General features: G+C 32.8%; 1 protein-coding gene across 1 annotated transcript; it reads right to left on the bottom strand.

Moving 5' to 3' along the window:
• Positions 1-765: 765 nt before the first annotated feature.
• On the bottom strand, positions 766-7,638 carry LOC21399569 (cellulose synthase A catalytic subunit 2 [UDP-forming]). Its single transcript, XM_010090435.2, has 14 exons — positions 7,138-7,638; positions 6,043-6,238; positions 5,767-5,960; positions 5,543-5,645; positions 5,252-5,438; positions 4,838-5,104; positions 4,324-4,669; positions 4,048-4,185; positions 3,615-3,740; positions 3,301-3,513; positions 2,945-3,215; positions 2,658-2,854; positions 2,197-2,547; positions 766-2,025 (listed from the first exon to the last, which is right to left on the bottom strand). Exons 1-14 carry the CDS (start codon positions 7,213-7,215, stop codon positions 1,444-1,446), a joined length of 3,249 nt encoding a protein of 1,082 aa, XP_010088737.1. The 5' UTR covers positions 7,216-7,638; the 3' UTR covers positions 766-1,443.
• Positions 7,639-16,205: the final 8,567 nt, after the last annotated feature.

Raw genomic sequence — 16,205 nt, 5'->3', positions numbered from 1 at the left:
GGAGGTTGAGCCCAAAAATCCTTGATTTTAGGGTGTTTGGTACGAAGATTCGTGTCATGGTTCGAATCATAATTCGTGACTCGCTACAGCGTTTTCTCTCATAAAAAACACATGCAAACCGTGAATAGTTCTGAATTATGATTTTGAATTCATGAACCAAACGTTCACTGATGATTTAAACGTCACATTAAGAGTTCAAACCACTTGTTATTTTTTCCAAACCAAATACTGGTTTAGACTTGTTTCATGAGTTCAAACAACTTAAACCCATAACTAAACAAGGGCTTGAGCACGCAAACACAGTGAAGGTAATATATACTTCGGATAAATTGTCTACGTTTGAAAAGAGAAAAGATTCATTCACTAACAAAATAAATAATTTTTGATGCACATTTGACAGCTGAAAACAGAAAATTACTTATAATTTAAGCCTCATTTATTTTATCAATTCAAATTTTTAATTCTGATTTTATTACAGTTAAAAACTCTTACAAAAAATTATATTTAACTTTTTCTGCTACTTTAAAAAATTCTCATATCAAATCATATCTCAATTTGAATTAAAAATTTAAATCTGCGAAGATGCCTTAGATTCAATGAGCCACAACTTCAACCTTACTCCAAACACAATAAAATAATAACTAGGCACAATTAAACTTGAGTCAGTACATACCCTAACATGATCAAGAAGTACCATTTCAAACTTTACAAACTAGACGTTAGATTCCAATTAGCAGCCGAGTGGAACACACTGTCACTCACCATTGAAATATGGGCCGAAATTATTGACTGAAAAAAGTACATTGATAAAGTGCCTATTGGGATGGATCATGAACGGTTTAAGGGAAAAAGGGTAAAAATAAGGGTACTTGAGAAACAAACGACTAGTTTGAAAATCCCACAAAATTTGTCACCTTCAAAAGTGACTCCACAAGAAGATTACAAAAGAAACTACGAAGTAGTGTTTTTCTGAACTTAAAAACGTAAAACACATGAAGTCTAGACAAAGTGGTATGCAGATAACAATACAGAGATTAACAAGAAGAGCCAACTTTTTTGATCTCTTGGAGACCCGTATGAAGAATCCCCTATTGTAAGGACAAGGGAATAAATAATAATTCAATGCTGTCCTAGAATACAGAATAATCTAACAAGAAAAACAAAAACAAAAACAAAACCCTACTAAAAGACCCCACAGGAACAAAAATAAAAGAATTAATAGAACAATAGCAATGTATCAGCCACCCCAACCCCTCTGTATCTACACCCCCATACTAAATAAAATAATATATATATATATATATAAACCCGGAAAATTTCCTCTTCTTAGCCCCCAAGTCTGGAATAGAGTTAATCTTTTTCTGCAACTCTCACAAAATGCTGAACAGATTTGGTAAAACCCCAACTTGAGTTTTTCTTATTTTGAGAAGATGATGATGTATTCTAATCACAGTTCAGGCCACAAATTTCCAAGACGGGCCCATCTTTCGAGACAAATGGGTTTATTCTCACCCACACGAGGGTTAAGATTGAGGCCAAAAGGATGGACCAGACCAAAATAATGGTGGGCATTCTGTCTTGTTTCCCAAGCAAACCTTTGAGGAAAGGGTAGAGGTGGATGATGACCCAGAGGGCAAAGAAGAGCCTACCAAAGAGCGGACCCCACGAATCATACCCGTTATTGATGGCATCAGAGACCCCAACCACAACACCAACTATGTTTATTATCAAAAGGGTTGTGGGAGGGATCAATAGTGATGTCCACTTGAAGATGTAAAGCTCAGAGAAGTCTCCATCATCCGCTGCCTTTGAGGTGACCATGAAGTTTGTGTTGACACCAGCCAAGACCTTGAGCAGACCCTGGAAGAGTGCAAAGAGATGCGACGAGACGCCTCCAATCACCCAGAACTGCTCGTTCCTCCACCAGTCATCGATACCAACTCCACCCCATTGCATCTCGAGGATACCCGTTGCAGCAATGGATATGAAGAGGGCCATAAAAATAAGACTTGCATAGTTGCTTATCTGCATATTTGTAGTAAAGAATCAGACATATTGCATCTTTTTTATAACATTATAACTACTAAACTCATTAAAATTGCCTGAATTGTTTCACCCACTGCAAAGCAGAGATAATTTGATTGGACTTCAGTAACAAGATCATTTTAACATGGCATCCAAAGGGAGGTAAGTTACCTCAGGGACAATGAATTTCCCGGTGAGAAGACAGATGGCAGGCAAAGCACAGTACACCAGCAAGGGAATGGAGGTCCAAGGATATACAACTGAGTTTATGTAAGAAAAGCGTTCCAACCATTTCAACCCGCCCCCGTAGCCATACCAGATCGGACAATGTCTGCTCAAGAAGATCTCAACCGAACCCAAAGCCCATCGAAGAACTTGGTGCAGACGATCTGAGAGGTTAATAGGAGCAGATCCCTTGAATGCAGGTCTTTTAGGCATGCAGTACACAGACCGCCAGCCATGGCAGTGCATCTTGAATCCCGTCAGAATATCCTCAGTCACAGAACCATATATCCAGCCAACCTAGTTTGATCGAGAAGTTTGAAGGTCAACAAGAAGTGGTAAAAATGGAAGTTAGTGATAATAAAAAATAATTACTCGTCTAAATATCAAATTATGTCATTTTCACATACTTCTTTTCCCCATTCTGTTTTATCCTCATATCCGCAGCTTATAACTTGGATGGCTTCTTTTAGAAGAGATGCGGGGCTTATATTTTGAGGAACTCCACCATTCTCCAGAAGTGTAGATGCTACAAAGACCGGGGACTGCCCAAACTTTTTCTCCAATTTGACTTGAGACATATTTGCTGACTTTTCAGCATTAGATTCTGAAATAGCAACACAACTTAGTCTCATTTGATGGGGATGGTCCGGTATTAGAGAAAAATATAACATAATATTCACAATGCAATCTTTACCTTCTATTCCCTCTTCAATATTTTCAAGAGCATGTATCTGCTTTGATGCTTCCCTGTGTTTCGATTTCTTTTTCTCTTTCTTTGCCTTAGCATTCTTTTTCTTTCTAGACCCGCAACACAGGCAGCACCATTTTGGCCAACAATTGCAGGTCCTGCTGGGGGGCTTCTTTTTGGCTGGCGCATCGTATCCATAAAGAGCTACCCTTCTGAAAACACACCCAGTTCCGACATATATTGGTCCTTGTATACCATCCAATCCTTTCATGTTGATCTGTTTCAATCACAAATTAGAATCTCACATAACACTAGACAGGAATAATGATTAATCGTAAAATAAACACAAATTGGGCACCTACATCGAAGAAGACCACATTCCGATTTGAGTATCTATCATGCCGATCAATCCCATCAAATCTCTGAGGAAACTGCACATAGCATACTTTCTTCCCTGATGTAGGGTCCATCATGAAACACATGGCTTCTCTAAGTGCCTTGCTATTGTTAATGTAGTGATCACAATCAACATTCAGAAGATATGGGGCATTCGAGATAACTGCTGAGACTCGAATCTTCAAAATACAATCAAGAAATATGTCATTAGCATGTCAAGCAGAATAATAGAGGGGCGATCAACATTGGATATTCACATATATAGATATTTTAAGCTTACCAGAGCATTCATGGCACCAGCCTTTTTGTGGTGCTCAAACCCGGGTCTCTTTTCACGGGAAACATAAACTAGACGAGGCAACTCATTTCCATCAAAATCGCGAACTCCATTATTACCAAGGAAGACCTAGACATGGACAAATTATGAGGTAAGTAACGAGCATAGAACCAGGTTGAAGATTAATATGATGAGATCACTTCAAAGTAGGTCATTATTTTGCAACACAGTAAGTAACAAACAACCATATTGAATGAAAAACAACGCATGAAAGCAAGCATCTATGTTGCAACTTTTTAGCTTCTTTATTAACCAGAGAAAAAAATGAACGGTTGTGTTTATAAAACGCAAACATTAGAAATAATATACATTGAATGCTAAATCCTTGTACTTTGGGAGACTATAACCATTAGAAAGAAAGAAATATCCAACCCACCTGAATCATGCCAGGATGGTCTCGCACATTGTTTCCAGGCCATGGAGTCCCGTCCTGCATTGTCCACCCGTCCTCAGGAACCTTTTGTGCTGTGGATACCAGCACATTTATTCTGACCTTGAACTCCTCATATTCTCTCTGTATTAATAAACAGAAAGCAAAGTCAATATATTTGAACTTTATACATCACTTAATAATTACACCACAAAACTTCCGTCCAACAGATATGAAAAAATCATGCAATGTAAAGAAACAGCAGGCAGATAAGTCACAAACCTTCATTGCACGTCTTTCTCTAACAAATGCTGGATGAACTTTATTTTTCAGATAGTCCATTTTCTGGGAGAAATACCATTCTGGGGCCCGGGGTTCTATGTTAAATTTCTTACAGAAGGGGACCCATTTTCTAGCAAATTCAGACGTCTCAGAAAGTGCTTCAAATGTAAGCATGGCAGCACCATCATCAGAGACATAGCATGCAACTTTATCAACTGGATAGTCAACAGCAAGGATTGAGAGAACTGTGTTCGCAGTAATTAGCGGTGGTTCTTTCATAGGGTCCACCGTACTAACAAAGACATCAATACTTGCTAATTCAGATGGCTTGCCTTCTTTCTCATATCTGCAAGTATCAAAAGCAAAGGATGAGGCAACAGTCAACACGTCCAAAATGATCGGGGACATCCCTACTTTTGTGGAGAAAGCTAAAGATAATCAGAATTGTGCATATTACGACTGGAAACAGAGTAGCTACAAAATATCATTTATGGAACCAATTTCCCATTTTTACCTCAGTGATAATCGATCAAGGTATGTTTCTCTCTGTATAGGATACCATTTGGGGAACTGATCCAGAATCCATGATACACCAAACCATATCTCACATATGACTGATGTCAACCACAGGCCATATGCATCCTTGACGGGATGTAGAAGTCTATAGTGGAAAAACAAGCCCAGGATTGTAAGTCGAAGTATTATAATCAATCTGTATGGGCTTATCTTGCTTGAAGAGATTGGCATCTTCCTAGAAAGTGGCTGCCTGCCTTCATCCATCCTGGTTACATCAAAAAAAAATATTGTCAACAAACGAAGAGGAATTCACGAAATAAAACTATCTAAAGAATATGGAAATAAAAATTAAAAAAAAAAATCATAATGAATATGCATCTATCCATGGTGAAAATTTGGAAGAGTAACCCACATTGGCAAATCGGCATCATCCAGATCATCTCCACCATAATGTCCGCCATCATCGACTCCCTGGTGCTTTACCACCTGAAGTTTGTCATTCTGTTTCTTCTTCCACTCATCCATCCGATCCTTCCAAGCCACACTTCCGTAACCATATACTGCAATATCTTTTTTAGGAACCATTGGCCTGGGTTGCACTGCAACGTTACACGCATTAAGATCAATGCAAAACAAAAAGTAACACAAAACATAATAATTAAAGAAAAACACGACAATATGCAATCTAACAAAATTGACTTACAAGGTGTAGATGGATCAGGATAAGGCATTGGATGAACTCTGTTTCCGTTACCCATAAATGGCGGTACAATAAGAGCATGACGATCGGAGGAAATCTCAGAATCCTGAAAAGAAACAGAGGTACATTTTGTAAGTTGTTAAAATGAAAAAAAAAAAAAAAAATCATCCAAATCAAAACCTCATAAATAGAGAATGAAGAGTGACTTAATGACTTGACTAGATTACCTCCTCGCCATAGGTCAAGAGAGGGATTTCAGAACCAAGGGGAGAGGATTCACGTTCTAGGACTGCAGAAGAATAAGGGTGGGAACCGTCTGCAACTTGATGTGCGCCCGAAGCGTCAAGGTTTCCATACTCGAATTCATTGTCAATATCATCGATGCCATCTTCCTCTTCGTCACCCTCAACCCTAGGACTACCTGCAAATTCAATTACCGGTAAGAGAAGTTCTTGAGATTAAGCAGATCAGATGCAACCAGAATAAAAGAGAGAATTTCTCACCTTTGATACGCTTGTATTGGGTTTTACACTGTGGACAAGCCTGGTTTCCCTCTCTTCTTTCATACTCATAGCAAGGCCTACACACAGGGAAAGCACATTCGTTGCAAGCAACAAAGAGCTCTCCATCCACAGTAATCTCAATTTCATCTCCACAAATCTGACATATTTGCCCACTCAATTCTTGCACAGACTTTATCTGTAAGGATCAGAAAGCGACTTAGTCCCGATGAAACATAGCAGAATCCAGCCCAATTAAGTAATCAACAAAAAAACAAAAAGGTGCTGAATTTCAGCTTATAAATTAGACAAGATACATAAACACTATGCTCCTTCTGAGGATAGCAAAAAAGCTGGGAATTCCACCTTTTTTTCCAAAAATAAAAATAAAAATAATTTAATACCGGAAATTCAAGCAGATCACTCTACTGATTAGTTAAAGTAGCTTCTTAATTAGCAACTATTGTAAGAATTGCAGAATATGGAACGTTTTAACTGAGATACTCAAGCAATCCAATAAACTCTCCGCATACAAGTTATTTGACCACCTGCCGACACTAATATTCCACTCATTCTGTCAGTCTCAGCTTAAAAGAAGACAAGATTAAGCATTTTTATCTTTATTTCTTGTCTCGTTGGCTTAGATCCAAGCAGATCTCGAAGAATAAAACACTCAAACTTCTTGTAACCGAAATAATTACAAATGCCCATCAATATTTCAGCAAATGCAGAACTGGCACTGCTTTTTCCAACTCTATCAGAACAAGGAATAACTTCTTATTTGACTGTTTCTCCACAAAGTTTGGAGATTTATAAGAAAAAGGACTGAAAACAGGAATCAAAATCCAAAATTTGTTCCTCAAATCAACCCACATTTCAACAGAAACAAAGAATCAGCTAAAACTTGGAATAGACATAAATAAAAACATAAACCCACCCAAAAAAATCCCAAAATCCAAGCAAATTGTACCAAACTAGCGCCAAACATAAAAAATATTCAAACTTGGGCATCTGAGTATTCCCCAAAATCAAGGAAAATTAAGTGAAAATGAGGATTTTTCATTTTCTGTTTTTCTTTTTCTGTGAAGCAAAACTAACCCGTGCGTTTTCATCAGCATTGATCAAGACGAACTCGTTCCTGTTGTGGGACCCAGCAACAAGCCGACCCGTAGCCATAACTCAAACAAAAACCCTCCCTTCCTTTTCTCTTTCTCTCTCTAGAAAATCCCAAAATCCAGAATCGAAATCAAGAGGAAATCGAAGAGACCCAGCTCAGAAACAGATCTTTCCTTTCTTCTTGAGGACTCGTGAACTCGGCGAGAGATCCAGTTTCGCCCATCCAAAACGGGAATCCGACCAAACCCCCCGCGAAGAAGAAGCAAGAACAAATGGGAAATGGGAAATGGGAAATGGAAATACAAAATGTACTTTTTTTATTTATTTATTAAAAAAAATGTGAAAATGGTTAGAAGTAAATTGAGTCGTTCAAAAGACAAAAAATGCCCGTCTGTAACACGGCTGGTCTTAATGTGTGCCGAGAAAGAAAGAGGACGCGTAAGAGAGAAGGAGAAGGGGAAGAAGAAGAAAGAAGAATAAAGATTGAGGAGAGAGAAAGAGAGGAGAGAGAGAGAGAGAGAAATGGTATTACGTGATTATTAAGAGAAGAGAAAGAAAAAGAAAAGAAAGGAAAAAGGAAAGATGGTGTTAGAGAGAGAGAGTGTGTGTGTAAGTGAGGAAGTGGGTGGGACCCACCTGAGTTGTGGTGGTGGCTCTGGGCTGTGTCCCAACCGGAGTTGGTAATTAAACTCTCTCCAAAATTACCAAAATTAAAAATATAAAATAAACCCCCTCAATTTTTATTTATTTATTTACTTTTTTTTGGTTGAAATAATTTATTTGCTTGTTGTAGTGTATTTTTATTTAATCAAAGGGAACTTTTTAGGATAGGATTTATCCTTTTTAATGACAACCAGAACTCTTAAATTTTAACTGTTGATTAAGTATTTAACGGTCTACTTTATGAGTGTTTACGTTAAAAAATTTTAACGCACGATACAATACCGGTTCAATTACAAATCAGACCATTAAGGGCTCGTTTAGTTCGTTGATTCGAGTTTTTAATTTAAGTTGATATGTGATTTTATATGAGAGCTTTTACTGTAGTAAAAAGTTAGATGTGACTGTTTGTGAGAGCTTTTTACTGTAACTAAACTCGAATCAGCGAAATGAACGAAGCCTTAATATAACGATTAAAACATCAGTTTTTACCGGTAGTTCAAAATGACAAGTCTCACCGTATAAAGTTCCTTAATTAAAATAAATATTTACTATCGTTGGTTTGATAGAATATTATTAGAATCGCATTTTAAGTCTCTAATATAAGCTTTACACGTGTTTACTTAGTTGATCGCTAACCACCAACATGAATTGATAAAACTCATGAGTCAGCTCGTAATGACACGATTATAATTAGAGGAGTTGACTCTTAAAGAGGTCGCTATAAAAGGTTTTTTAAAAAATAAATAGATATGATATCTACATCCAATCAAAATAGATATTATAATTATAGATATGATAAAAACATCAATATCAATATAACAAAACATCGGGTTTGGAATGTAAATGGATTTTTCCAACTCTTTTCTCCATCAGCATGCACGTAATTATTAGTGAAATAAAATGGACTTTTCATAATAAGATAACTATTTATTTAATATATTGAAAATTAAAAATAGTCTAAAAAAAGAACCTCTAGTGAAAAGAAAAGAATAATTTTCTTTCTTTTTTTTCTTGTCAATTTCTTTCTTTCTTTGCTAGACTAGCAAAAGCAAAAAAATAAATAAATAAATAGTCATTTTTTATATAAACCTCCGTTATTCATGAATGTAGCTCATTTTCTTTTCTTTTTAGTCACGTGGGTATTGTTTTTGTTACTTTTTCTTTTTTGTTGCCGTTGCTTTGTAATGGTGAACAATTGTCTAGCAGTGGGATTGTTGTTCTCTTGGCTTTTGGCACTTTCTGTCATCTAATAAAACTCAGCTCATTACCCTCCAAAAATAAATAAAGGTGCATTTAGAGTTTAAACCAGTGATTTTTAATTCTAACATTTTATTTTTAAATTTTGTTAAGAGAAAAATATTGTAGCAAAATCAAAACCATAAATTTAAACTCATCAAAAAAACATGTCCTAAATAAACTCAGCTCACGGTTTTCATTGAGAAGTGGAATTGTATGTGACATAAACATAGAGAGAAAGTGATTGTATTTTTTAGTTTTTTTTTTTTTTGTGTTTTAATTTAGATAGATGGTTTTAGAGTGTGTTTGGTTTGAGGAGAGATGGAGGAAGAGAGCAAATTATTTGTTTGGTTGGAGGGAGGAGATGAAGGAATTGGGAGATGGAGGGAGAGCTCATCCTTTTGGGCCCATAAAATTAAATCCCTCCATTTATTAGAGAATTCATAGAATCCATCAACTTTTGCATCTAAAAGATTATTTTACCCTCAAAACAAGTTATTAACAAATAATTTAAATGAACAATATAGTAATTTTACAAACAACTATCATTCATCCTTCAACTCTCTCTCTTGCTTACTAAACAACACGAATGATTAATATAATATTCTCCCTCCATCATACTCTATATCCTTCTAACTCTCTTCATCCTTTCTACTATCCATCTCTCTAACCAAATGGATCCTTATGGTGGGCATTGAAAATATGGAGTATTGATAAAATTTTAGCCCCATTCATTTCACCAATTTGAGTTTAGAATTTGAGTTTTTGCTACAGTAAAAAGCTCTCAGATGCAGTCACATCTAACTTTTTTTGCTACAATAAAAGGCTTTCACATAAAGTCACATCTCAACTCGAATTAACGAACTAAACGGGTTTTCAGTTCTTGAATATTTATCAGAAACTATAAATTATGCATATTTTTTTATTTTAATCAAATATAAAGATAGAAATTGATATTATTGATAAGCACGCTCAAAGATTCTTTTTTTCACAAAGAAAACTAATCGTGCGTTTAGAATGGAGATTCGTACCATAGTTTGAATCATAATTTATAATTCACTACAATATTTTTTTTTATAAAAAAATACACATAAAAAAATAATTTTAAATTTATAAATTAAACGTCAACTAAAAATCTAAAATTAAATATATAAATCAGGAAATTCATTGATAAGCTAAAATAATTTATGGGTAATTAATTCAGTGATGAAAAGATAGCTGGAAGTAGGATCTGCCCACGCGGCGTACATCATGTTGTACCACACACTACGCGGTTTTCTTTTGTTTTCTTGTAAAAATACAGTAACTACTATAATTACATTATTTTCTTCCTTTTTTATCTGTTTTGTTTTTTACTTTTTTTTTTGTATTTTGTGTTTTGTTTTTTTTACTGTCGTTCATTTTTATGTTGTGACCGTGTGAGATATTTTTTAGCCAATTAAAATATGTAGGGACTGAATTTTGACTGTTGAGATTCTTGATTGGTCAGTAATTGCGCGCAAATGGAAAAACAAATGTGGTTTGTTTTTTTGGGTTAAATGAAAGACAGTTCTGAGCTTTGTACTACAACTTGCTAATAAAACCCTTTTTTTTATTTTTTATAATTGGCTAATAAAACACATTAGTGTACGAGTGTGGACATTTTTGGTTCTGGGTGTCCGTTCTTTCTTTTGAATCGTTGACTTCGTAGATTCGAGTTTTCAATTCGAGTTGAGATGTGATATTTTTATAGAATTTTTTACTGTAGTAAAAAAAGTTAGATGTGATATTTTTTGAAAATTTTTTACTATAAAAATTTAAAACTAAAAACTCAAATCGGTGAAATGAACGGGACTTTTATTTTTTTTAGCTTTAATTAATATTTTGGAATAAGTACACTACTTTTCAAATTTTTAATTTCATTGTACCAGCTTTAAAAAATTCACTATTGCAGTTTTTTCTTATGTGATCTATTATATTCTTCTCAATTTTTTTAAGTTCTGTGATAAGGTCGGTAGACAGTTTAATAATATAAAAATAAGAATTGTCTTAAATTTGATATTTGGACATGTGTAATTTTTTTAGACTTGTGTAACATCGTTTTTATGTGTGTGTTTAACACTCAATTTATTTTAGTGTAGCATTCGATAAATATAGTCTAACACATGCAACATTAATGTCTCGTTCACTTCACAGATTCGATTTTTCAATTCGAACTGAGATTTGATATTTTTTTAGAGCTTTTAACTGTAGCAAAAAAAGTTAGATGTGACATTTTCTGATAGCTTTTAACTGTAAAAATTTAAAACTGAAAACTTGAATCGGTGAAATGAACGGGGTGTGAGTGTTAAATGAGTACATAAAAAAAGTTAAATATACGAACGAATGATGTTATAAATACAAATAAGAGATTTACATTTAGCGAATTGTAAAGTCGTCAGTTTGAATACTTTATTTATAAAAATATCATGAATTTATTAAAAATCTAACTATTTAAAACTGTGTTCGACTAATATAGTATTTTTTATTTCATATTAAAACATTTTTTTTTCTTTTCTTTTGTTCAAAATTTTTGCATGTGCTTCTCAAGGAAAAACTAATAGTTACAGGTGCTGTATTTTTCAATTTTCAACTTTGGTTCCTCGAATTTTTAGAGAAAACAACGTGTGAGTTCCGTTCTATCCAGATATCCAAATCCAAGTCAATTCTTAAATGTCATTACCATAATTTACCATAATGGAATTTTTGTTTCATTTTCTTTGGCTGAACTGCTTTTACGTTTTTATGCAAAATTCTATTCCCTAACTGTCGATTTGGATCGGTTAAAAAGTCTAATATGTCATCCTTCAAAATATATATATATATAATTTTAACAGTTTACTTATCAATAATTATTATTATTTTAGCTATTAATTTAATGGTTATAATAAATTAAGTAATTAATCAAAAAAATCATGACCAATTAATAAGATTAAATTTTTATCACGCCACATCATTAAATTACTATATTTAATAGTAATTATTGATTTCATGTACATATTATAGAACAAAATCAAAATCTACCTTGTTAAAACAAATTTTTTTTAAAAAAAAATCTAAGAAAATGTAAGTTGAATCGATTGAGAACGACATTTAATTTTATCAAATTAATGAATCCTCTCATTGACACATAATTTTATGGTCGAATTTTCCGCATATAATTATTGATAATTATAGATAGTTCTTAAAACCATTTTTTCTCAAAAAAAAAAATAAAAATAAAACCAATAGTGCTTTTTTGCCGAATGGGACAATGATTATTTGCACACCAAGAGTGAATTATTTTATGAAAGTTGTGGATAGGTTTCAAATAGTAGTTACCAAGCAATAACTATTTCCTAAAAATAATTTCTATTGGCCATGTATTTGGTTTGAATTTGTCGGATTTTGACGACATTTGAACCCAGGGACTGTCATAGGTTTTCTCAAAAGTAAAATCGGGACCAACACACAATAAAATAAAAGTATTGAGAAGCTAGTCAGCCACCGACAAAATGTGAGCCAGTTTAGTTCCTGTTTATTTCATTAGTTTAATTCAATTTAAATAATGAGTACAATTTAAATTTATATTTAGTAAGTATGTAGTTTAAATTATATTATTCGTTTGAATTGAATTAAGGAGACGTTTGGTTCATGTATTAGAATCATGAGATTAGAATCATTTTTTATTTACGTGTATTTTTTGTGAGAGAAAATACTGTAGCGAACCACGAATCATGATTCGAATCGGGATACGAATCCCCCAACCAAACAACTCATAAATTGTTCAATTTAGGTTTTGTTCAGTTCGCTTATTCGAGGTTTTTAATTCGAGTTGAGATATAACTTTATGTGAGAATTTTTTTACTATAACAGAAAAAATAAAAAGTGACTTTTTGTGAGAGCTTTTAACTGTAGCAAAACTGGAATTAAGAACTCAAATCGGTGAAATGAACGAGGCCTTAGAGTTTAACTCCCCCTAAAGTTCAACCGTTCAAACCATTTTTGAACAGTAAAAAGGTGTTTACTCTCTACTTTTCACACCTACCAAATGCAAATTCAAATTTTATTCACTGTTCAGATTAAAATTTTAACTGCACATCAAATATCAATTTAAACCGCATAGTTTAAATTTTTCTGTTCAAATAAAAAAGTTTAAATCAATAAAATTTGAACTAACAAACCAACGAGGACTTAATCGCTTTAAAATGTTGGTTGACGATGACGATGAGACAAAATGATATAGACACAAAGGACATGAGCTTGGGATCGTTTCATAAGAAGTTGGAAACTCTAGAATAAAATAAAAAGTCTTACAATTGTGTTTACTGTTCGAACTAAGTTAAACTGAGGCCTCGTTCACTTCGTGGATTCGAGTTTAAATGTGACATTTTCTGATAGATTTTCACTGTAGCAGAAAAAGTTAAATGTGACATTTTCTGAGAGTTTTTTACTGTAGAAACCTAAAACTAAAAACTCAAATCGGTGAAATGAACGAGGCATGAGTTAAACTAATGTATCGATCCGGGAGCACTTACCAAAAGAATGCACCGTTCCTCTATGAAAAAAACGTTAAAATAAAATGAAACGGCTCGTGGGTTCCACATCTCAAGTAAGCATCCTTTACGCGAGCAAATATTCATTTCACCAATTCGACTTTTCATTTATAGTTTTGCTACAGTTAAAAGCTTTCTCAAAAAGTTATATTTAATTTTTTTTATTATAGTTAAAAGTTCTTATAAAAAATCACATGTCAACTCAAATTGAAAACTCGAATCAACAAATTAAACGGGTTAAACATTATTGATTCTTACTTAATCCCAATTTGTTTTTTGTTTTGGTCACCGGGTTCCTTTGGAAAATATTTTTACACCAAAAGAATCCAACAGTATTTGTAACCATATGTTATAGAAATGACTTTTTTTTTTCAGGCTAGACAGTTGGCACTTGGCAGGCCTAATTTTGGAATTAGGTGAAGTTAAATTTACAAATTTGACCCAAAAAATTATATATTAGAGCTATACCTGTACTAAATTAGTAAATTTACATCCCAAGTTATTATTTTGCCACGGTCTATATAGTTTGATGAGTATGCAGAAATTAAAGTCTTCAATTTTTAATTTAAATTGAGATGTGATATTTTTTTAAAATTTTTTATTGTAACAAAAAAAATTAAATGTGACATTTTTAAAATAATTTTTTATTATAAAAATTTAAGACTGAAAATTTGGGCCCCGTTCACTTTGCTGATTCGAGTTTAAAATTTGAGTTGAGATGTGACTTTATGTGAGAGCTTTTTAATGTAGTAAAACAGTTAAATGTGATTATTTATGAGAATTTTTTACTGTAAAAAAACTTAAATTATAAACTTGAATATGCGAAAAGAACAAGACTAAATAACAAAAATAAACGAACCTGAATGATAGTATCAGTCCTGACCGCCTAAATTTTAGCACTTCATTTATGACTCTGACCTATTATTTAATTACCATTACGTGCAAAGGACACCTCAATAAAAGATATGATCTGGTTTGTTAATAAGTAGAAAAATTTGCGAAATTTCAAAAAATAAACCTGTTAGGATAATATTTGAAAAAAATCAACAAATTATCAATCTAACCACACAGAATAATATTAGAAAAATCAGCAAATTATCAATCTAACGACACAGTTATTAAAACATTATTGATTTTGAAACCAAAAGCCAGTTGAGAATAAAATGTTAAGAGGAGTTTAAAAATACCGCCATTATTTTTTATTTATAAAACGTACGGTAGTAGAACACATAAAATCCACATAATTATTTTTCATAATATATTAGCACTGTCCTAATTATAATTAGAAGATGAGCTCATAATAGTAGTTCATTATAAGAAAATAGTAAAAAATATGTCAATATAAAAAGTTTAAGAAAGTATATAGACCAATTTTTAATTATAAAAATTAATAGATCATAACTTGTTAAGTTATGGTTCATGATCAGATAAATTATAGATAAACTTGTCAAGTTATGATTCATAGTTAGACAAGTTATGAATAATTATGAATAATAACTTATCAAGTTATAATTCATAATCATATAAATTATAGACAAAAATAATAATTTAATTTATTTATTAATTTATATAAATTATTAATCTATTAATTTTAATATATTTTAAATCTTGATCTATTTTTCTTTTTATCTGTTCAGGGGTTAGAGCTCTAGATCTATGTAATGTTGACTCGGTAAATTTGACACTCTTTACTTTTTTTTTTTTGTTTTTTTGTTGTTTTCTAGTCTGACACTCTTACTTATGCAGTATAATTGTACATCATTTTCTCTCTGTCATGCCATTGATATCTTCGAGGATCTAGTTTTACCTTAAATAACACTTGAGAAAAATATATTGGGATTTTTTTTCCTTGTAATATGCAAATTGTCATTTTAAGAAAATAGAAAAAAAAAATGCAATTTAAGCCCCGTGGTGTTTTATTGCAAGATAAGGACCCCATAGGTCAGTTTTACAACTAGGACATCTCTTACACATTATATGCAATCTATCGTATATGTATATATGTATATATATATATGTAGAATGTCCAATCGACCAATTCAACAATTTATATTGTCCCAACCCCATATGGGGTGAACATCTATAATATCATCATGTCCAATCTCCATAAAAGAGAGAGAAGAACAAGACTATGATCATGACCTCTAACGAATTGGGACAAATTGGCCCCAACCCATTTTCCCTAAGAACAAAGACTTCTTAAAATAATTGATGTTGATATTGCCCCCCCATTCACAAGGGGTCCATTTATGTGACAAAAATGTCTCAATAATCATAATATTAATAATATTTCCAAAAAAAAATAGTTGAATATAATAAATTCAGATATATATGGCCCCGTTCATTTCGCTAATTCGAGTTTAGAATTCGAGTTTTGCTACAGTAAAAAGCTCTCACAAACAATCACATTTAATTTTTTTACTATAGTAAAAAACTCACATAAAATTATATCTCAACTCAAATTAAAAATTTAAATTAATAAAATAAACGGAACTATATATATATATTTATTTATTTGGGAAGCACAACCAACTCTTAATAAGGGCTGCCAGCTTCACATGTTTTTGTCACCTTTCTGCTTTTTACTCCAACCACAGC

Source organism: Morus notabilis, unplaced genomic scaffold (genome assembly GCF_000414095.1).
Source record: "Morus notabilis unplaced genomic scaffold, ASM41409v2 Scaffold1225, whole genome shotgun sequence".
NCBI lineage: Eukaryota > Viridiplantae > Streptophyta > Magnoliopsida > Rosales > Moraceae > Morus > Morus notabilis.
The sequence above is the reverse complement of the archived record's forward strand: the minus strand, read 5'-3'. Positions and strand labels throughout refer to the sequence as shown.

Bases quoted from the DNA above. Each gene is read 5' to 3' on its own strand.
- LOC21399569 (XM_010090435.2), bottom strand. From the start codon at position 7,215: ATGGCTACGGGTCGGCTTGTTGCTGGGTCCCACAACAGGAACGAGTTC. The intron at 5,961-6,042 runs GTGAGAAATTCT...TTGAATTTGCAG, and splicing joins CCAATACAAGCGTATCAAAG to GTAGTCCTAGGGTTGAGGGT. The intron at 3,741-4,047 runs GTGGGTTGGATA...GTCCATGTCTAG, and splicing joins ACCATCCTGGCATGATTCAG to GTCTTCCTTGGTAATAATGG.